We start from the raw sequence: 23307 nt of genomic DNA, 5'->3' as shown, positions 1-23307 counted from the left end.
GTTCCAGAGCTACCTGCCAACATGCAGACAGTTTGTCTCAGAGTATCTGTGCTGTTTGGGCTGTTGTCCTGAACTGTCTACGAGTCTGTGTCAATTTTATCTCCTGCTTAATCAGCACTGTGTGTGTTTCATTAGATTTTATTGACAGTGACCAAACAACCCAACAACTATCATCAGATATCTTCCCCTTCTTCCAACAGAGCCCACATGAATACAGAAATCTTTCCTGTCAAATAATCAAAACTCTAGTTTTCAGGTCCTTTAAGATTTGAAACCAAGTTTTCAGCAGTTGTGGATGAAGTATTCAGATCATCACTCATGCATTCATGTAAAAACAGGATTTTATTGTTGTAGTTGTTCGAGGTAGAACTATTTTGTATCTGGCTGCAATTAATGACTTTTTTTTCATTCTGCTGATTATTTATTTCCAATAATCAATTGTAAAAAGTTTGAAAATAGTGAGAAATGTTGTCACAATTGCCCAGAGCCCAAAGTGACATTGATATGTCAGTCTAAACCTCAAAACAATTAAAAATACATGCACAAATACTCAAAAGGAAACACTTCATCCTTTGTAAGGTAACTACAAAGGATGCTTTTATTTATTTATTTATTGAGCATTTATTTATTTTTATATTTATTTCTCTTTATGTCAGAATTAGTCCTCCATACTAGTCCAGAAATAGTAATTGTTTTATATGTAGCAGTGATGAAAATTAGAAGAACTTTCTCTCCCGTCATCAGTAAAAGGTGATGTGATCTGAGAAGTTGAATATAAGGCCTTTAGGAAAATAAAGAATTTTATCATAAAGATGACATCTTTATGGTGAACTTCATTCTTAATGTTCTGTCTGATCATGATGCACAAACTTTAATCATATTTACTAGTATTTTTCTTTTTTCAATTTCAGGTAAAATATGATAAGGTGGCTTGTGTTGCTGTCTGTGTGTCTACACGTCATCGCAGCGTCATTTCATAACGTTTATGAAGGGCACTCCTTTATGGGTAAGAAGGCATATTTTTGAGGTGCATCTAGTTATTTCCTACATTTATTGTACGCTTTTTCTCAAATGTTGGTCGAAACGTCGACAATAAAATCACTTGAGCTCAGTGTGCAGTCATCTTGACGTCAGTAGATGTTATTGCCATGACTAGCACTAAGGCTGCCCCCAACTAAAGATTTTCCTAGTCAGCTAGTGGTCGTTAGTTCAGGCCATTTATGATATGTATATGTATTTTTGGGGAATCAGAAAATGGTGTGTTCCAGGGCCGAGAAAGAATGTTATAAATAACATTGTTAACACTGTGCTACATTACAGAGGAATACAAAACCGTAATTATGAGCCTATAAAATGTAAATTTTACAAACGAAGCGAGCCACCTGTTACTGACAAGCAGTATTGATTCTGAATATGCAACCAGCAAGGAGACTGAACATTTTGTTAATTTATTTCAACACACAAGTCTCCTTGTTCACAACACGGGAATAAATAACTTTGAACTAGTTCCCGGTGTCATGCCGAAAAGTGATCGTCTGCCGTCTGCTGGAGCTGTATTGCCCAGTCTCTTCAATCACCTTCTGGCAAGTGAAACAGCCTACTGCATTTTATGGGTTGTATTGGCCATTTAAAGGTATTTTAAGAGGTAAAAAGTACTAGGTGAGCTATAATCTGTCAAATATAACTCTTCTGAATGAAATCAACCAATTTCAGGGCAGAAAAAACCTTTCAGTCAATAACAAAAGGCTTCAGTCATTTTCTGTCAAGTGAAATACTGCATTTTATGAGTTGTATTGGCCATTTAAAGGTATTTTAACAGGTAAAAAAGAGTGGATTGGTTGGTAGGCCAACACAGGAAGTAAAATAATGCAGAGTCATAAGGATAATAGCAAAATGGTCTTCATTTTATATCTAAGTTGGCAGTAAGTCGTGTTAATTAGGCTACAGTCCGTTTTCCAAATATAAACAAAGATATTACACATAGGCAACAAAACCCTGATACTTTTGTCCCAGCTCTAACGACAAGGGCAAGCTCCTGAATAGAGTTTCCTCTTTTTACCTGCGTCCAACTGACTGATTAAAACTTTTCTGAATAAGATTCTTCTCAACTGTTTAGTCAACAATTGGGGGAAGCCCTAACCAGCACCCTTTTGGGACACATTCACCAGACAACTCTTGATCTTTTTCACAGACCCGGAGGATGTGCTGAGTGTGAGCATAACTCTGGAGGAGCCCCAACGTCCTCTACTGGGAGGAACATTAACACTACCATGTTACTTTGAGGTGTGTAATTACGAGCTCTTACTAAATGTAATTTTGTTTTGAATCTCAGTATGTTTTCCCATTGTATATTCGATACAACATATTCAGGAAGGATTTGTATTGTTCATATGCTCAGATTGTGGACAAAGACGAATTCTCACCTAAAGTCCTAATCAGACAGGCCATGTTTTTTTGCAGCAAGGGACATCTTTATCCAGTTGTTCTTTATAGGCAGTAATTGCTTCGCACCTCACTTTTGTGCAGGAGCACTCTGAATGCCTCAAGCAGAAAAACACTCAATGTCATTTTTTTCTCCATAGTCCAATCTGTTCAGATTTGTGAGTTTATTTCACATCAGAATCCAAGGACAGGTGATTTGGTGGAGGCCTAGCAACATCTGCGGTGTCCCTCATGTTTTGCATCCTGCAGAAACTGCTCTGTCTGATCGAGGCCTAACTCTGCAGCTCTATAGAGCTTTTTTGCCTCAGGCTCTGTAACTCGTTCAATGTTTGGGTTTTACTGTCTCAGCGCTCAGATGAAATTAGTTTCCAACAGCACATACAATTGTGTTTTTTTAGGAAACAACCTCTGTACACCATCTGACCAGCAGATAGTGTACAGAGATAGTCCATTAACAACTCCAGAGGACAACAGATAGAGCTAAAAGGAGAGTGAATTTGGAACTTAAATTCATCAAGCTGACACAAACACAACACCAAATGAAAGCTAATGTTGCTTTGTGTCTGCTCGATGTGTAAATAGGCAACTGTTTGTGTGCTATTCCAGTTACAGAGGTTTTAATTGTGTACTGAGCGCTGTGGTTTTAGTGTTTATGGTTAGTGAACCAAGGAAATAAATTGGCTGAGAATGATGTTGTTTCCCATGTAGGACCACACTGTCCCAGATCCAGGAGCTCCCACCATCACTCCACTTTCTCATCGTATCAAATGGAGCCTCATCACCAAAGAAAAAGTCACGACTATCCTAGTGGCTTTGGAAGGACAGGTGCGCATAAGCGAGAGCTACCTGGACCGGGCTCATCTGGTGGGCTACCCAATGACTCCTACAGATGCTAGCATCAAGATATCAGAGCTGCGGTCCAGTGACACGGGAGTCTACCGCTGTGAGGTTCAGCACGGCATTGAAGACAGCAACGACAATGTCCATGTGCAGGTTCAAGGTATGCAAATGAGCTGCCGCATAATGTCAGTGAGACAACTGTGGTCGATACAAAAGATATGAATACACAGGAAAAAAGTTATTCATTTGTTTTGTAATATTCCACACTGTTTTCATATAATTGGATGCCAAAGTATTGTGTGGCCTGTTTGACAAACTGCCATAACTCTTGATCTCACTGTGTAAATGCAACCAAATATTGAAGACAAGTGCACACGTCTGCTCCAGGTGTCTGTGAAAATTCTTAGACACCTGAAGTATTCAGGTTGTTCACACTCTCTAATGACCAGCCAGGAGCACTGGCAAACCAAGCAGTATCCATCACTTTGATAATGACTCCACAAAGGTTAAATACCTGGGACTCCCTGACAGTCAATCAGAACTGAAGAGGCCTCTTGGAGGTGAAACGTCTTCTGAACATACCTTCAATCAAGGCTAATTGCCCTTCATTTTAACCCACCTTGGATCTGCGTCCAAGCAATCCTGCACAATGTGTTGGCGTTCTGCCTGGCACAACAGTAAATTTAAATAGCCAGATCCAGATGAAGATTAAAAGATTCAAAATAATTTAAATTTTTCAAGTAAAATTCGAGGACTGTTCAACTTTTGTAGAAGCTTTTTGAGTATTGTCTAGTTTTTTTTTTTTTGGTATTGATTATCTAAACATTTAACTAAAGTACTTGCTTATGTCTAGGTATGGTGTTCCACTACCGGCCCATCATGGGGCGCTACAGTCTGACTTTTGAAAAGGCAAAGGACGCATGCACTCAGAACAGTGCGGTCATGGCTTCACCTGAACAGCTTCAAGCAGCCTTCGATGATGGATTCCACCAGTGTGACGCTGGCTGGCTCTCTGACCAAACAGTCAGGTCGGTTTGTCATATGATGGGTAACAACTCTCTACTACTCATGTTTGACACATCCCCATTCAAAGTTGTAACTTGTCCTTCAAATATGAAAATTCATACTGTATAAAAGTGTTCAACAAATACCCAAAGTACTATTTACCCAAAAGGCAATTGTTTAAAGTGTTAAAATACTTTGACACTATTAAGGGACCGGACCATATGTGTAGTTTTGCATGTTTTAAAGTTGAACTACAAATCATGCAACACTTTGCAAAGCATATAATAATACACATCTTCTTTCAAGGAACACCTTATTTTCCATTAGTTCCATTGAACTTGCTTAAGATAAATGTCTACGATCTGTCACTTTTTAAAATGATTTCTTTGTCAAAGTTGTGTTGCATTTTTGCACCATTGTTAGAAGTGACCATTCGAAAAAACTCCTTTGTGGTTTGTTTCAACATTTGAGAATTCATAGTCAGCAGTATGGTACTGATGAATTCAAAGACAAACAAACGAACAAACATTACATAATGACATAAATGAGCTTGAGAGCACCAACATGAGTGTTTTCAAAACCCTCACGTTCATATTCTAATTTGGATGTTGAATGTCATAAAGTGTTTCATTTTGAAAACACCAACGCTTTTATTAATTTCATCAAAGGTACCCAATCCATGATCCTCGTGTGAACTGCTATGGTGACAAAGAGGAACTGCCTGGGGTCAGGACATATGGAGTGAGAGACCTCAATGAGACTTATGATGTGTACTGCTTCACTAACAAGATGACAGGTACACTGCGATGAACACTGCAAAGTTTGTGATTGTTTTGCAAATTTTCCATTTTGAGCTTTGGGGTATTTTAAGCTCATTCTTTCATTATTTTACTCTTGTCTGATACAGGCAGAGTTTTCTACACTGCTTCTGCCGAAAAGTTCACCTTTTCTGAGGCAGTTGTGGCATGCGCTAATCAGGGAGCTCAGCTGGCCACCACTGGTCAGCTCTACCTGGCCTGGCAGGGTGGGATGGATGTCTGTAACGCCGGCTGGCTGGGAGACAGGAGCGTCCGCTACCCCATCAACGTTCGTCGGCCACAGTGTGGAGGGGGTCTACTGGGAGTGCGAACTGTTTACCTCCACACAAACCAGACAGGATACCCACTTCCTGAGTCCCGCTATGACGCCTTCTGCTACACAGGTAGGCCATCGACAGTCTGTGGGGGCGTCGCTTGGGAACCAGGGGGTCGCTGGTTTGCGCTGCCCTCAATCTTTACAAGATTGGAGGGCTAGGCTTGTTAGAAATTGGATGGGACTATTACTGTAGATAACAAGAGAAGAAACCTGAACTTATGAGCCATAAGAGCCACAGCTACAACAATGTTTTAGTATTTTCTTTCTAATTTCTCTCCTCAACCACCTCCAGAGTCCCCTGATGAGGAAGGTTCAGGCATCACAGAAGAGGGAAGTGGCGTGCTGAGTGTTACCACAGTGACACAGAGCCCAGAGGTGTTCTTCAGGAGGACGACCACAGAGAGCGAGGTGGTCGGAGAGGTGGAGACTCAGCGGCCTACTGCCGTGGACTTCACATACACAGAGAGCCTTACCGAACTGCCGCTGCCTCAGCCTCCAAATGTCACTGACTTTGTCATTGACCTCATAGAGCAAGCCACCGCCCGGCCTGACACAGGCAGGGAGCGCAGCAAAGGCTTTGTGATGCCTCAAAATGGTCAGTGAAAGAACTGCTGATGCAAATGTCAGAGTGTCCCTAATAATAATGTACTTAAATAAAAAAAAAATGGCTCCAATAGAAAAGAATTCCCCTTGTTTCTCTGTGTAGGTGTGGTCTTTCATTATCGCTCAGGCTCCGGTCGCTATCCCTTCACCTTCATTGAGGCCCAGCGGGCCTGCCAGAGTGTCGGAGCCACCATCGCCACGTCACAGCAGCTGCAGGCAGCATATGAGGCTGGATATCACCAGTGCGATGCAGGATGGTTACTGGATCAGACTGTAAGGTAAATCTGAAATGTGTTTTCAGAGCAAGTAAAGAGATTCCTGTGCCAGACAGTACTTCATCGTGTTTGCTCTTTTCTAGATATCCTATTGTTTTCCCTCGAGATAAGTGTGCTGGAGATCTCGGGGATCAACCTGGAGTTCGGTCCTATGGTTTGAGGCCAGCAGATGAGAGATATGATGTGTACTGCTACATCGACGGGCTCAAAGGTAAGGGAAAAACGCTGTTTAGCTTGTAAAATGACCAGTTACTCTAAGAATAAAAGTACACTTGCACACTTTGTCATGAACAAGATGACGGGTTGCATCAACGTCTTCACATTTCCCACTTTTTACGCAGCTACTCTGTAAAGAGGTTTTTCTTGACAACTCTTCATCTGCTCCACAGGTGAGGTTTTCCATGTGGGCTCCCCCGAAGGTTTCACGTATGATGAGGCTGCTTCTAGCTGTCAGGAACAGAAAGCCGTATTGGCCTCCACCGGAGAGCTCTACGCAGCCTGGAAAATGGGTTTCGACAAGTGCCGTGCTGGCTGGCTAGTGGATCGTAGTGTCCGTTATCCCATCAACAACCCCCGTGCTGAGTGTGGAGCTGGGAAATCAGGAGTGCACACTGTGTATCCCCACCCGAACCAGACAGTCTTCCTTGAAGTTAATGCCAGATTTGATGCATACTGTTTCAGAGGTAAATGCTTGACATGTTCTCTGTCAAAAGGCTCATTCACATTTTTTTTTTTCATTATCATTAATTTTCTCTCATTGTTCATTCTTATAGCGGATATTCTACTTATTGCAAATGAAACTGGACTGAACGTCACAGATATCCAGGAGGCCCTCCTTAACCTAACTTCAGTTACTGATTTGTTGAGGCCTGGTAAGCTATTTTCACATAATGAACAATTTACTTTTTTACTTGTCCATGTCCCTCACTCATTATTTCTATGTCCCTTTAGTTGTTCCACTCATTGTCCCTCCCATCCCTGTGGAGACTTCAGGCTCTGGTTCTGGCTCAGCAGACACTGGCTCAGCAGACATTGGCTCAGGGTCTATGGGGACTCACTCTGGAGACTTGTCTGGCTCTGGAGACCTCTCTGGTTCTGGAGATCTGTCTGGTTCTGGAGAAAGGGTTATCTCTGGCGACATGTCTGCCTCTGGAGACTTGTCTGGTTCTGGAGACAGCGTGATTGCTGAGCTGCCCAGTGGAGCATCAGGTTTCAGCAGTATAGATGCTTCTGGATCAGCTCTCAGCGGGGAAGGTTCCGGCTTCACTGTTAATTGTTTAGGCGTCGACAGAATTGTCTCTGGAGAGGGCTCAGTTTCAGGAGGACTCCAAGAAGCAGGAGAGGGAAGCACAGAGATTCTTATCTTACCTTCATCTAAAGCAGGCTCTGGAGGGCTTAGTGGCAGTGGGGACCACTCAGGATCTGGTTTCAGCTCTGCAGAGAGTGGCTCTTCCATTGATAGCTCTGGGGAAAGTGGACAGTTCTCTGGCCTGTCATCCGGTTTCATCACCAACCAGGACTTTTCTGGCTTCAGTGGTTTCCCCTCAGATTTCTCCTCTGGAAGTGCTAGTGGACAGTCAGGAGAGCCTTCGGGAAGTGGAGAAGCTCCGATCTTACTGATAGATGGTGAATTGATTGATGTGTCCACCCCTATTACCCACAAGGAGTATGAGCTTGGTGGAGGTCTACTGGTGCGCAGTGGCTCTGGAGACATTTCAGGATCTGGGATTCTCAGTGGCGATCTAAGTGGCTCAGCCTCAGGCAGTGGCTCTGGGTTCTTTTCAGGTGTGACCTTTGTGGGGTCAGGCTTAACTGACCTTACAGTGTCAGCATCTGGAGAGCAAGAGGCCTCTGGGTTTTTACTCTACAGCTCTGGACAAGGAAGTGGTGAACATTCGTCTGGATCTGGAAGCTCAAGTTTTCTCTCTGGATCGGGAATGTCTGGATCAGAAACGTCTGGATCAGGAATGTCTGGATCGGAGTCCTCAACAAGCGGAGAACAAGGTAGTGTCACATTCTTGACTGGGGACTTAATGACAGAGGTCACCAGAGACACAACACTGTCTATGGAGCTTGGACAGGGATTGGTGGAGTACAGTGGAGAAGGAAGCAGTAGCAGCAGTGGTTTCTACTCTGGTAGCGGAGACAGCAGCTTGTCCACAGCCAGCGGCATTTCTTCAGGAGCTTCTTCTGGAGATCTGCCTCAGGTGGTGCCTTCCAGTGAGTGGAAAGAGACAGAGAACACCACAGGACCAGAGGAGACCCTTACTGGGGATGAACTGTCACAGATCTCACACATCTATGGAACTCCCGGCCCTGTGTTTGCTCCCGCAGGACTGGCTGCTCCTCCCACTGCAGCTACACCACCCTCTGTGCAGACACCAGGCATTGTTGAAGGTAGGTCAAACTATTCTTTCATTTTTTTGTAATTGGTTAACATTGTTGTCCTGTATTTCTCAAATTGTGATATGTACTTGTTTTATAGGTATTCTGTGACAGTACACTGGATATCTTATGGTTTTGGACTGCTGCTCGGACAAAACGTTTTTTCACTTTTTTCTGATATTTTGTAGAACAACTGATTTTATTCTGATCTAGCAAATGAATCAATAATGAAAAACAATCACTAGTTGCTGCCTTAAATTTGCCCCTTAATTACAATTGTATAAAGTACTTTACATTACTGGCCAATTACATGTATATTTACAAGTGCCATGCAACCGTAATATTTGTTGATTCTTCAGCTTTAATATGATTGACACATCAATTTTAGCAGGGAGGTTGACTTATAAATTTGGTCTCAATGTTGAGTTAATTTTCTTTTGCACTCTGTGGAGAGTGTATCAACAACTGTCATTTTTAATAATCATTTTAGCGCTTCTCTGGACTGTGGTCTGTCCACACATTTCCTACACTAACAACTGTGTCAGTCAGCATCAATCAAATATTTGATAAAGTTTGCTGATGACACAACTTTTTTCACTAATGGAGAAACACAGCATTGTTACGTGCTGGTAGCATCAACAAAACAAAACCTTCAGGGCTGCATTTGAATACAAAACGTTTAACTTTGACAAAAGAAATACAATGCATCACAACACCACAGCTGTGATTATACTTGAAATATAGATAATCTTGTAGCTGTGTTCAAGTGTTACTCAAATACATAAGCTTGACCATACTACCATGTATTTCAATTTCGAATTGTTGTGAGGATGCATTCAGGTTCTGCACTGTGGCATTTGTAAACATCACATTGATGAGATCAAAATTTCAAATTCAGAAACTGCTGCACCTGCTACACCAGCCCTCAAGTTCAGATAAAACTTGGAAGACTGATGCATCTCTCTTTTCTAGGTGCTTTTAACCCATGTGAACCTAACCCCTGTGGTGCTGCTTCATGCACAGTTGAGGACGGGGTTGCTCTGTGCCATGGTAAGTCCCAAAACAGTTCCAGGTGCCATCTTTCGCATCTTTCTTTATGATGTTTTGGTTTTACAGACTTTGCCAGTAGCATTTCTCTGTATGTCTTTGCTGTTGAGAAGTTTTCATGTTTTCTATTGTTTGTCTGCATTCTGTTTATTAATCAGCTTGTCAGATACATTTTTACCTGATTGTGATTATATTATTATATATTTCTAAAAATCTATTATCTCTCCCCGCTGTTCTGTCCTGGTGTGTTTTGCATCATATTTTTGCTATGTTATGTGTTCCTTTGATTTCCTTGTGTTCATTTTGTCTGTGTCTTGCTATGGGTCTCTGTGTTTGTGTGGCAGATTGGATGTCAAATATGTATCAGCTCTGCTCTGAGGTTGTACAGCCCATGTGTCAGACGTGTTCCCACAGCTGTCTTCAGTCTATATGTTGTTTTTGGTGCTGTGCCAGTACATCGCCTCCGCTCTGCTGTATGCATGCTAAACTCAGGGCAACATATGTGCTTTCTGGCATCATATGGGCGCTGCCATCCTGCTGTAATTTGAATACTGATCTTGTGCTGCAGCTAACCACAGATTCAAAACATTAACTTACCGCAGATATTACAAATATTCTTCTCTTTGCAGGAATAAACACAAATTTGGTATATATTTCAGTATATATCGTATATAATCATCAGTTGGTAATCTGAGAGGCCTCAAATAGTAAGATTTATCAAAAACAAAGGAACATAGATGATGATTCAGTATGCAGTAAGTCTAATTTGAATCAGAGGTTGCAGCAACTGCAGTATTGTTCACTAACTTTGCAGTCCTGAGGTGTGATAGTCTCTATCACAGCCTCACATCCCTCACCTTGCTGGGAAACCTCCCATCCCCGCCCCACGCTGAAACAGTAGTGTCACCCGCCCCCTTTTTTGCAGAGGTAGATGTGTGCCATTCCAGCCCTTGTGCCAATGGAGCCACCTGTGTGGAGAGTGCAGACTCTTACAAATGCTTATGCCTGCCCAGCTACGGAGGGGAACGCTGTGAGATCGGTATGGGATCAGCTTCAGCTAATAAATACTAACACCAGCCTCTCAAAAACAACTGAAGAGAAAGAGATGCTTAAACATCACAAGCCGATAGCATCGTTACTCGCTGTGACTCTGTCAAAATAAAAAAGTCATGAGGAATCCTGTTGTCGAAGATGAACTACACATAGCTGTGAATGTTGTGGTTTGCCATGGGACTCAGTTCACCCCAATCACAACATATTTTGCCTAGTAGAACCTAGCAATACAGTAATGTTTCAGTGTTTTACCGCTCAAAACACTGAATAATTTACTTTTTGTCAAACCCCTTTCTTGAACAGTCTCCAGTTATAGGTACAAAACTGTAACAACACAGCAAGTCTGTGAAGTTTGGAGTCTTTCATAGTTGTCGAAGTCAGATCAGTTCTCTGCATTTAAACCATTATTTTACGTTTACAGGATTTCTGGCTACATTTAAAATAGCCCTGTTCAGATACGGGGAGAGGGGTTAGAGAACATTACATTTTAAAAACCTGCGTCTTATAGCGTCTATCCATTTTTTAATTCCTATCCGCATTCATGTCATAAAATAATACCTGAGCCAATTCCATTTGCTGATCAAGACTGTTGGATGCAGTTAAAAGCACTGAAAAGGCAGATTAGTGGACCTTGAGTTGAGATTTGGTCACACATACTGATCCCAAGGTCCAAAGTTATGCCTGTAGTATTACCATCCTGAAACAGGTGAATTGTGTCAGGAAGGACATGTTGTGAAAGGCATGTTGTTTCTGGGCAGTGACAGGAAGCGGTGGATATCTCAAAAGGCAAATAAAGCCAAAGTTATCTGGACGGCAAAATACCACTTGGTAGGTGGAAAAATATGAAAATGTGTTTGTGTGTAATTTGCGTGAACCAACCCTTTAACTAAAGGTGGCGCGATAGAATGAAAGAAGTCTTTGAATGTTAAAGTAAAAGGAAAAAAATGGAAATTTACAATTACATTATTGTTGGGCAGGGCTGTGAAGTGAAGCATTATATAGAATTTTCCATTCTGTATTGGGACGGTTGTTTTGCATGTCAGGGTGGAAACACTGTCTGCGGTAAAATTTGTATTAAATGCCAGACCGACTAAGGTCATCGCAGAGGGAAAATATGCTCATCGCTGACTCACAAGACAAGTGCTGAATATGCAAAGCTGAAACACTACATGGGTTGTGAACAATATCAAGCACTTTATCTGCTGCTCAAACACTAATAGCACACAGATAGCAGAAAGAATGATAAGAATACAGAAGAGCTTCTCATCATCAGATACTGTGCTTTAGTTTTCCAACCCATTTAGATGTGGATGAGGAAGGATATTTAATTTATAGTCTAATAAGAGTCTCAGAGTCCTAGAAATTGAAAAAAGACACGAATGAAAGTACATTCAGAATGCCATACGTTGACTGAATGTTGACTCCTTGGTGTTGCGGCTGCAGATGAGCAGCAGTGTGAAGACGGTTGGACTAAGTTTCAGGGGAACTGCTACCTGCACTTCTATGACAGAGAGATGTGGCTGGATGCAGAGCAGCGCTGCCGGGACCTGAATGCCCACCTAGTCAGCATCATTACCCCAGAGGAGCAACACTTTGTCTACTGTGAGTGCATAATGTAGTGTGTGTGTGTTTGTGTCAATAGAGATGGAGACAGACAGAGAATGAAAAAATTAAGTCGCAACCCTTTTTCCCACCCACAGCAAACGCACAGGACTACCAGTGGATCGGTCTGAATGACAAGACAGTGGAAAATGACTTCCGCTGGACAGATGGCACGCCACTGGTGAGTGAGGACATTACTCTGGTGTGTTGCTCCTGTTAGATGCAGGGCATAGTATCGTATAGTAGGGTGTATTGTGGTGGTTCCTAACCTGTTTGGATTGTAAACCCCCTTAAAACAAAGTCTACTAGCTCCCCTTATCACAGTTTGCATACAGTACAGGATACAGAGTGACTTTTCTCTCCCAGAGGGTTTTCTTTGAATACTCTTCAGGGCATGGAACAGGCATACTAGAACAGAGCCTCTGTATAAAATTAATATTTATTAATGAATCCATCCATCACCAACCGCTTATCCGGGGGGGCGAAAGGCCACACATAGACAAACTACCACTCACACTCACATTCACGCCTAAGGACAATTTAGAGTCACCAATTAACCTAGTCCGCATATCTTTGGATGGTGGGAGGAAGCCGGAGCACCCGGACAGAACCCACGCAGACACGGGGAGAACATGCAAACTCCACACAGAAAGGCCGTATCTGTATGAATATAGTATTTCTTATTAAGAGAATCAAACAACTACAAAAGACATCGCCGAGTCGTGTTTTGTGTCCCTGGAGTCTTCAGGGTTCTGGTTCACCTGCAAAATGTTACTGAAAGATACACAAAACAACTACAAACAATGCGTCAATCTGGATATCTTTCACTTCTGTAGGCGAGGCGGGGGCCTTTTACATGCTGGTGCACATGGGCACATTCTCTCACAATCTGTCCTTTTTCAGAGACTTGAAGATGTACAATAATCCAGTAATTATTGAAAAAAACAGCGTAAGTCCTGACCCACTCGCCTCTGTTCTCAATGGGTTTTCTCCATCGTGAATACAGCACCCAAAGTCAGCCTTGCTGCCAGTTTGTGACCAGGCACAAAAACACATCAACAAAAAATCCTCTGCATCTCAAGACTTACATTATAGAAGAGACATTTGTAACTGCAAACAAGTCAGTTATTATTCTTTGTTTATACTTGACGCCTCATTGGAGCTACATTATCAGTCACCAACTAAACCAATGCAGAATATGCTTTAATTGCATTAACAGTTCTATATTATATACTGTATATTTGCATTTAGCTTTGTATAAAAAAAATGTTAGTTCAACATGCATGAAAAGGATCTTTTATCATTTTGGAGAAGTCTGCGCATGCAGAGGTCTGTGAAAATGCAAAGTCATGCCTAAACAAGCACCAAAATAGCAATGCACCATCTGATCTGCATAAGCACAACCTCAGCTGCACCACTCCAAACACAAGTGGGTTTATTTAAAGGGACAAAATTACCCAACAGGTGCAAGCACAAAAAATTAACTTCATTACCAGGTGTTTGGATGGAAATAAACACTGCGTTTAGAAAACATGACTGTGTTGGTGAAAATTGGCAGCTTCAGGTAACAGTGAGATGATATACGCCCAGTCTGAGTAATAGAATGATGAGTTTGAAGGCTTATCAGAAGCCAAAACTCTGCACTTCATGATACTACGAGACAGGATTTTTCAACTCTTGAAAAGTTGAGCCAGGAAAACTTTGTTGCTGGAAAACCATGTATTTTTAGCTGGAGCCCTGTAATGAAATAAATAGTTATGTCTGCATTTCTTCACAGAGCGCTAATATCTATGCCTTAAGAATGGAGTATGGCTGAAACAATCTACTTCTTACAAAGTGTCATCTGGCCACACTTAAAGGCAAAAGTGTTTATATACTGTTCTGAAGATCTGTAGTCAAAGACGGACGAAAAGCCTGCCATCATGGTGAGGGGCAAGATGTGAGAATAGTTCAAGTAGGGAAAGTGGTACACAGCAGTTGAGATTGAAAATGAGATGCTAAAAAAAGTTCACATCCTGATTACTTACAGCGCTGAATGATGAATTGTAAGGGGGATTCAAATGAAAAGTTGTGGTCCCTCTTGAAATATGCTTCTTCTTCCGCTTCAGCAATATGAGAACTGGAGGCCGGCCCAGCCAGATAATAAAAGCTCTGGAGAAGACTGTGTAGTGATGATCTGGCATGAGAATGGCCAGTGGAACGACGTGCCCTGCAACTACCACCTGCCATTTACCTGCAAGAAAGGCCCAGGTATGTTCAGACTTAACATCTGCTTCTGCTCAAGTCTGTGATCTACAGCTTTAAACAAACATCAAGACAAGGTGACCAACACACAGTCATGAATTATTGCGTTGTCATAGCAAATGTTTTGACAAACAATTCCCTACTTACACGTATGTATCATCAGCTTAAGAGTCGCATAGTAATTCTCCATCATTCCAGCAGAACTATGTAGGACCACTTTCCCACAGAGCCATTAGATGTGATGTTCATGATGATGATTACTGCAGTACTCCATACTGTATTATCAGTGCACTGGTAGTTTCACTAGCTTGTCATAGTTGCAGCTATTAACTTAGACACAAATAAGTGGACAGATGGTTTGATATGATGCTCTGTGGCCTCTGGTTCTGTCCTCAGTGTCTTGTGGCGCCCCGCCACAGGTGGAGAATGCCCACATGTTTGGTAACAGGAGGGAGGAGTACCCTGTCAACTCCATCATCCGGTATCAGTGCAACCAGGGATTTACACAACGCCACCCTCCGGTGGTTCGGTGTAAAGCAGATGGACAGTGGGAGAAACCCCAAGTGGAATGCACTGATGGTGAGTGCAGTCTACATGGATACCCTGTTAGTCAAAAAAAACTTACTGACAGGTTAAAAAAACTTACTGACAGGTTAAAAAAACTTACTGACAGGTTAAGAAAAATGTGTTATTTTTTAACAAGAACTCACTCTTGTTGTGTTCTGCAGTGAAATCCAGAAAAAGAATACAGCGGAGGAGCAGCGGGAGTCCGGCAGCCAGCAGCAAGCTTCACTAAACAGGAAAAACAGGAATTAATTATTTAAATGAAGAACATTTGCAGAAAACATAAAACATTTTCCACTTTAGTGAAGATTAAAAGGTTGAATTGTTGGAAAGCCAACATTAAGGGTCCTAAATCTATCCCCCGCCCCTCGTAATATATTTGAATTATATATAATAATTTTATTGCTCTGAGTTCATTTTCATTGTGTGTGCTGTGATATAATTCAGTTTGGTGAAATCATTGCTGGGATACTTTGTTCCATATGAGATTTACATTTATAGAAGGCAGCATCTGTCTGGTTCACTGTAGTCTGCTGTAGCATTGCTCATTGTAACATCTGTTTTGGCAAAGGTAAAGTGAAATACTGATGTTTTTAAAGTTCATATCGCCATCTTCATATCCTTCCTGCTGGTTTCTGCACTCAGTCAGTGTAGCCAGTGGTGTTAGCCGCCATTCTTTGTTGTCACGAAGTGTAAGCACATGGAGATATGTTTAGTTTAGGATAGGATATAAACACATGAAGATAAATACCCAATAATCAATGAATCCTATTTTCCAGAGAAACAAACACTTTCCAAAAGTACATTGTGGCTCTCTACGGTCATATTTAGTGTCATCTGAGTATCTAAAATATATCTGGATAGAAATGATCAACCTAAGGCAGATGTGAGGGCACAAAGTGTAACTGCACTGGTTACACAGTTAAAACTGATCCGTGTGGTGGCATGAATCATTCAGGATCTCAAAGGTGTCAAAACAGTCACCTCACTCACCTTACAGTCCAAGTTTATTTATTTGGGGGATGTTTAATAGCTGGAACAGAGGTTTCATTTCACATTTGATTTAGATATACATGTGAATTTTGAAAATCCAATCACACAAGTCATGTTGGCTTATTGCAAATTAGAAACAGAAAGTTGCCTCCCTAGATGAGTTGAAATAACAAAAGAAGTCTAAGTAGGTGATGTTCCGACTAATTTTAGCCATAGAGAGAAAACAAACAAATCCAACAAACTTTATAGTCTGCTTTAGCTATTGTGTGGTTTAAAACAGAGACTTTTGGTCAATGTGAATACACAACCTTTTATTTATTGATTTCAAACAGTGACAGAGTCTCTGCTGGACTGAGCCAGTGATTGTCGTACAAGAGATTCAGTACTTAATGGTAATGAGACTACAGCAGCAGCCGTAACACACGGCCAGGGTGAATAAACTTCTACAAGCCCCATTTTGTCATATTTAATCTGTAGAGGATGAAGTGAAACTGCTTGTGATCCCGCAGTTTGTCATGTTGGCTTGTTTGAGTTTTTTGTTTTCTGTGTGTTTTGGTGGTCATCTTCCACACGACTGTGCAGTGCATAGTGTTTCTGTGGAGTCAGTTTAATGAACCTGTTTCATGAATCTATTTCATGTTTGTAACCTCAGAGGAAATAACATCACTGTAAACATTACAGTGTGAAATGCCTGCTGTTGTTTGTTTCCAACTTTGACTGCTCTCATTTGTGCACTTGTTGTGTTATTGTTATATTTGGGGGCTGTGCCTCCATCATACATACTACCTGCTGCATGATAAACCAAAGACTGAGAATACAATTTCAAAGTTGTACATGTGTCGGCTGTAGCCCCATTTTATTCACTAATTTAAAAGGATAAGTCTGCATATTCTCTATTTTTCTTATTGTCAACAAAGCCTATGGAAATACCCAAACCAACAATAAATGTATCTACTAACAAGTATTGTGTGTGTATTCAAAGACTGATATACCTTCTTCCTCTGTAACATAAAGCTCCATTGTTGTCCAAAAAACGTTTTATAAGAACTGGACACCAGAATCCAAAATGGCACATATTTACTTGAATAAAAATTGCTCCCCAGCGCAATTTTAGTTGCCCAAGAAGTTTTCCCCCTTCCTTGTTTGCTTCAGCACTGGGCCCACTGCACATGGGTATTAGATTTTCTTCCACTGCTGTGAGAAGACTTTATATTGGATTTGTTGTTGACAGTAAAAAAAAAAATACAGAGATTAATACCAGACTTACTATTCCAAATTCAAATTCAGTCAGTGTTTAAATTCAGCTATGAAATATTGGTTCTTTGCATGAGGCAGATAAACGCAAAGAACTGATATAAAATAGAAAAAATATGATTTAAGTTTGCCTCATCCTCACATAACTTTGACTTGTTTAATGTTTTATGAAACCAAAGTGGTGCAGAATGAATTCACATGTGCCCCATGTCTAAATGTTTGTACTCGCATCAATCAATGCCAAATAAAAACACTTTGGTTGTTACGTTTTCTAATGGATTTAGATTACTCTTGCGGCTCTTATCTCTGTTCATACTGTTCAACAACTACTTGTATAACTAATATAATTAACAGACTGCACAGATGAGTCAGTCCTCCATCGTTCCAGGAGGGTCACCGCCCAAATGTCCCAGGTACAGACAACAAACGCGTCTTTCACCTTCCATCCGACTCTCAGTGAGCTCAGTGTTTCTGTGGCAGCAGCCGAGGTAAATAGAATACGGCACTGACTCATAGGAATAAGAACATTACGGCAAATTTGTATTTGCCCAACAGGGTGGGTTGCACGTCAGTGTTCTCTTGTGACTGAATACAGCCCTTTATGGATCCTCTGTACCACACCCTCCATCAACACACACACCGGTTCACCTCTCTGCCTCGGGCTTCATCTCTCACAGAATATTTTGTACTTGTTAATTAATAGAAAACAGAAAATGTTTGTATCCTAAAACATATTGCAAAGCACTTCTTGGTGTGAAATTAGAAATACTAACTTAAAAATGAACCTTAAAATAGACCTTAAGAATAAAAACTGAATAAAATGATAGCACTATGTCATTTATTAATAGCATGTATAGGAGAAGGCTGCTGGATTTATAAGAATAAATTGCCTATATGTAAAACACTTATATGACGACTGATACCACTTCCGTATCAGTATGGTAAATATGAATCTACAGCCAGCAGGCAGTTAACTTAGCTGACCATAAAGACAGGGGAAAAACATGGTCTGTCTTGTCCAAAACATAAACCACTTACCAGAACCTTTAACACACAATTTAACACATTATGTCTCATTTGTCTCATCCTCACAAAACCAAAGTGTAATGACAACTATACTGCTGCTTTATGGGGAGTGATATATAATTATTAACTACAAGCTAATTAGCATATTTCTCTAAATTATAATTTTTTCGAGTTACACAACTCCCCATGAAAAATCTATAAATCCATTTTGACATAAACACACAGCTAGTGCTTACCAAATTGACTTGTAGGGAGATGTTGCTCAGACATTAGCATAGCCACAGTTTAAGATGGGTTTAAAATTGTGTTGTCTGGAACTAAATCACTCGTTCTCTCACATCCCATTACTCTGGTTTTAAGATGCACCTGTGGTTTAGTCTAAACCCAATTGGTGTGTCCTGTAGCAATCCCTTAAATGCCACTAGAGGTCATTGTATCTGAGGTTTCACTACTAACTGCACGTTGTAGAGTTGAGTTTAAGGGCAGATTTCTACAGCTCAGAATGGTTATAAATTCTAAAAGTTAAAATCTTCCTACATGTATGAAAACAACGAATGTCAAAATAAAATTACATTTAAAATGTTAAAAAAATTAAAGCTTTTAAAACTCCTGAAAGTTCAGCTTAACTGGATTTTGATGCCAAAATCTATATATTTTTTAACTACATTGAATAAATAATGTATCTTTTATAGTTAAGGCAAGGTCCTCTACATCTATGATCACCCAAAAGTGTACTCAGAAAATGTATGTTACAGAAAATGAGGCCTTGGTTGAACCAAATCCAGTTGCCCTTGACTTTAACCTTCGTTGGATAACTGAGAATCTTCACAGACAACATCAAATTATCCTTCATGCGATGCTGCAAAGAAGAGCTGTGACAACACTGAACACGTTGCAAATTTAAAAATATAAAAATACCAACAACAAACCCCACGCAGGAAATTAAGATACCTAGGCCAGCTTCCAAGCAAACTCTGAAGCATTTTTTGAGTGGTGAGCTGATCATGGCAGCCATTTATTTCCCTTGTTCATACTGCAGTAAAATACAACTTGTTTCCGACTCCTTTTTCCAGCCATCAGTAATTTCCCATGACAGATGAAGTTGGTTGGCTTAACAGTTTCCTTATTTTGTAAAGTGGAGCAGAACTTGATGTTCGTCACTGGAATAAGCTTTGTTGAATTTGCCCTGCAGTTCTGTGTGGTGCTGATGATAAACAATAACAAAAAGCATTCAATGACTGGTCCATTTGACTTAGTCTTCAACTCTTGGTTTTGTTTGTAATAAGAACAGTCTGCACCTTATATATGCCGTGTAAAACTACTTTTTCTTTTTGGATTAGAACAAACAGAACCAAACTCCAGGTCTTCAACCAGCACCATTCCTAATGGATTGGTGTTTTCAGATAGTGAGCGATATCATTATATAATTATCACAAAAAAACTACTAGGCTTCAGATCTTGCAAGAAGAAGTTTTCTTCAGTATCAAAGTAATCCAGTTACAGCTGTCTGTAAATTCATGGGTTCACTGCAAACAGGAACTGTTAATAGCTAATTTGTCATACTTTTACTTTAATGGTCCCACTCTGCCAATAATGTTAACAATATATAGGTAAAAAAAACGGGGCTCAAACAACCTCCTATTTGATGACCTCTTGCTCTTCGGAAGGATTAAATTTTGTTTTGTACACGTTTCCACTTACCAGATTTGCAAAAGATTTTGGATTTACTCCGTTTTCACAAAAATGTCAAATTTCACAAGCAGCTCTTCCTATGCAACAAACTTAATATGAGGACAATTCTTCATCCAAGTTTGCAGAAAAAACTAACTGCGATTGTAATTATTACTGAGGTGAGGGTGAAAAGTTATACACCTCGGGATTAAACATTGGGAATAAAATCACTGCTACACTCACTTCTGCGTTCAAAACACCAGTGGGAGACTGTAGATGAGCGTTTGTGCCTGGGCCAGGTGTTTTTACACAAGAGACCTGAGTCCCACATTAGCATTTCCTGCAGATGTCACTTCACTGATTAACAATTCATTTGACTTGTGTCATCTAACTCTCGTATTCATAGATTTGCATAGAAATGACAGGTGAGACTGAACGAGAACCCCAGACATGCTGCTGTCTAAATAAACCCCAAATGAAAAAGAGGCAGCATAATGAAGATATTGGCTGACTTCCTGTTGGGTTTAGGGCATCGCTCCAAGAAGCTTTTTGGTACGTCTGGACATGATACATGTGCTACAGAAATTTCATACATGTAGGTGAAAAGTGCCGCGGGGGCTGCTTTGTTGAAGGTCACTTCATGTTGCCAGCAGGTGGCGCTACGACTGTGGGTGAATGTTAGCATGTAGCTGTGTTCAGAGTGCGACTCTCATCAAACGTGTAAAATTTGGTACAGGTCTGGTCATGTACAGTCAAGTTACAACAACTTCCTGTGTCATGGCGAAGCGTTTCTCGCCGCCACGCCATCGTCACGTCGTTAACCGAAAACTCAAAAGTTTTACAACATGGCATGGTCAATGTGTTAATGGTTTTTCTGGGACAGTTTTGAAGTTGATGGCCAACCTGGTAGGAGTAGTCCATCTAAGCATAAAACGTGACATGTCCTGTTGCCAGCAGGTGGCGCTATAATAATAATAATAATAATAATAATACATTTTATTTCTATAGCTTTTCAGGACACTCAAAGACACTTTACAGTAAAAGCAGAAGTAATGTACATTTAAAACAGATTAAAAACATAAAACATAAATAGCATAATATATGAACAGTAGATAAAACGCCTTGTGACAAAGGAGCAGTGGACTATACTATAACTTTGAGTGAATGATGACATGTGGATGTGTTCAGGGCGGGACTATTATTATCCATATCTAATTGGGTACAGATGTGAGCATGTATATTGAAGTTATAACAACTTCCTGTTTCTTGGCGAATCGTTGATTTTCGATGCCATGCCACAGGCACACTCATGGACGAAAACTCACCGTTTGTGCAACTTTTAATCGTCAATGGGTTTAGACTACACAGTGAAAATTTTAAGTCGATCGCATTAATTCTCTAGGAGGAGTTCGTTAACGTATGAAGAGTGTACATCGCAAAAAATGACCATTAAATCCAAAATGGCCGACTTCCTGTTGGGTGTGGGGCATTGCTCCGAGAGGCTTTTTTTTATGTCTGGAAATGATACACGTACCACAGAAATTTCGTACACATGGGTGAAACTTTGGCCGGGGGCTGCTCTGTAGGGGGCGCTACCAAGCCATTTTGCCACCCATGTACGAAATTTTTCACAATTATGTGCAAAGTTTGGTGAGTTTTTGAGCATGGTTAGGCCCCTAAAAAAGTAAAAAAAATTCCTTCAGTTCCAATATGGACCTCGCCTGTAACCCACAATCACCTGTACCAAAGTCAGTGGCATTAACCACTGACCTATCCAGGAGCTCTCGCTCGCTCGCTCTCTCTCTCAATTCAATTCAATTCAAATTAGCTTTATTGGCATGAATGTAACAACAACATTGCCAAAGCATCATATATACAACATAAGAACAATCAGCCCCATACATTTCATTAAACAAGTAATTAAAGCGTAAAGTAATCAAAGTATTTGTGTTTGTGTTAAAAGAAAAAAAAAAGAAAAAAGAGAGAGAAAAAAGAAGTATTAAAAATTTTAATAAAATAAATAAACAGTAGGAGTGTGTGTGTGTGTGTGTGTGTGTTAAAAAAAATTTAAATTTAAAATCAAAATTAAATAAATAAATAAAACGGTAAGTGTGTGTGTTAAAAAATAAAAAAATATATAAAAAAATAAAATAAAATAAATGAAACAGTAACGTGTGTGTGTGTCTATACTATACTTCCCCAAATAAGCTTTTATTGTCATTATGCAATAAAAAAGTATTTTTTTCCATGTAGTATTTAATCGAGATGGCTCTTCTCACACAGTTTAATTATGGAATCAATATAGTCCTAAATGTGTAGCTGGTTGAAAATGTTTTGTACTAGTACATTAAAATGTTTGAATGTGTACACAGTATCTGTACGAATAGATTTAAATGTTCAATCTGTAAGAAGATCTGTAACTGTGCATGACATTTTGTGAACAAATAAAGATTAGCACAAATGCTTAAACTTACATAAAACGTTTTCGTCTGTCTGTAGGTTAAAAAAAAAATCACAGAGAACTTAATATTTTGTGTAAATAAATTGAATGAAATAAAAAACAAGTAAATAAACATTCACATCAGGCACTATCATCATTATACACACTCACACACTTTAATCATATTTGTTGCATTTCACTAACTGCAACTCACGCTCAAAACTGAGGAGATGACAGTGGACTTCAGGAGGAGCCCCCCCCACTCTGCCCCCCATCACCATACTCAACAGCCCTGTGTCTGCTGTGGAATCCTTCAGGTTTCTGGGATCCACTATATCCCGGGACCTGAAGTGGGAGCCCAACACTGACACCATCATCAAGAAGGCCCAGCAGAGGATGTACTTCCTGCGTCAGCTCAGGAAGCTCAACCTGCCTAAAGAGCTGCTGATCCAGTTCTACACAGCCATCATCCAGTCCGTCCTCTGCACCTCCATCACTATGATCTGCCACCAAAAAGGACAGGAGCAGACTACAACGGACAGTCAGGACTGCAGAAAAAATTATCGGTGCCAACCTGCCCTCCATTCAGGACTTATACATTTACAGAGTCAGGAAACGAGCAGGAAACATCACTGCAGATCCATCTCACCCCGGACACAACCTGTTCCAGCTCCTCCCCTCTGGTAGGCGCTACAGAGCACTGTACGCCAAAACCAACAGACTCAGGAA

At 40.6% G+C, this 23307-nt stretch overlaps 1 protein-coding gene across 1 annotated transcript; it reads left to right on the top strand.

Annotated features, from left to right (window-relative positions):
• The first annotated feature begins 934 nt into the window (after positions 1-934).
• LOC123959265 (aggrecan core protein-like) lies at positions 935-15440 on the top strand. Its single transcript, XM_046033217.1, has 18 exons — positions 935-1006; positions 2192-2283; positions 3151-3442; positions 4136-4310; positions 4956-5083; positions 5195-5488; positions 5714-6016; positions 6128-6302; positions 6383-6510; positions 6689-6982; positions 7073-7171; positions 7251-8696; positions 9657-9734; positions 12228-12386; positions 12485-12567; positions 14495-14636; positions 15027-15209; positions 15359-15440. The coding sequence occupies exons 1-18, from the start codon at positions 1003-1005 to the stop codon at positions 15424-15426; spliced, it is 4143 nt and encodes a 1380-aa protein (XP_045889173.1). The 5' UTR covers positions 935-1002; the 3' UTR covers positions 15427-15440.
• The last annotated feature ends 7867 nt before the right edge of the window (positions 15441-23307 follow it).

The sequence above is a fragment of the Micropterus dolomieu genome, linkage group LG20 (assembly GCF_021292245.1).
Source record: "Micropterus dolomieu isolate WLL.071019.BEF.003 ecotype Adirondacks linkage group LG20, ASM2129224v1, whole genome shotgun sequence".
Lineage (NCBI taxonomy): Eukaryota > Metazoa > Chordata > Actinopteri > Centrarchiformes > Centrarchidae > Micropterus > Micropterus dolomieu.
This window is presented reverse-complemented; position numbering and strand designations above follow the sequence as displayed.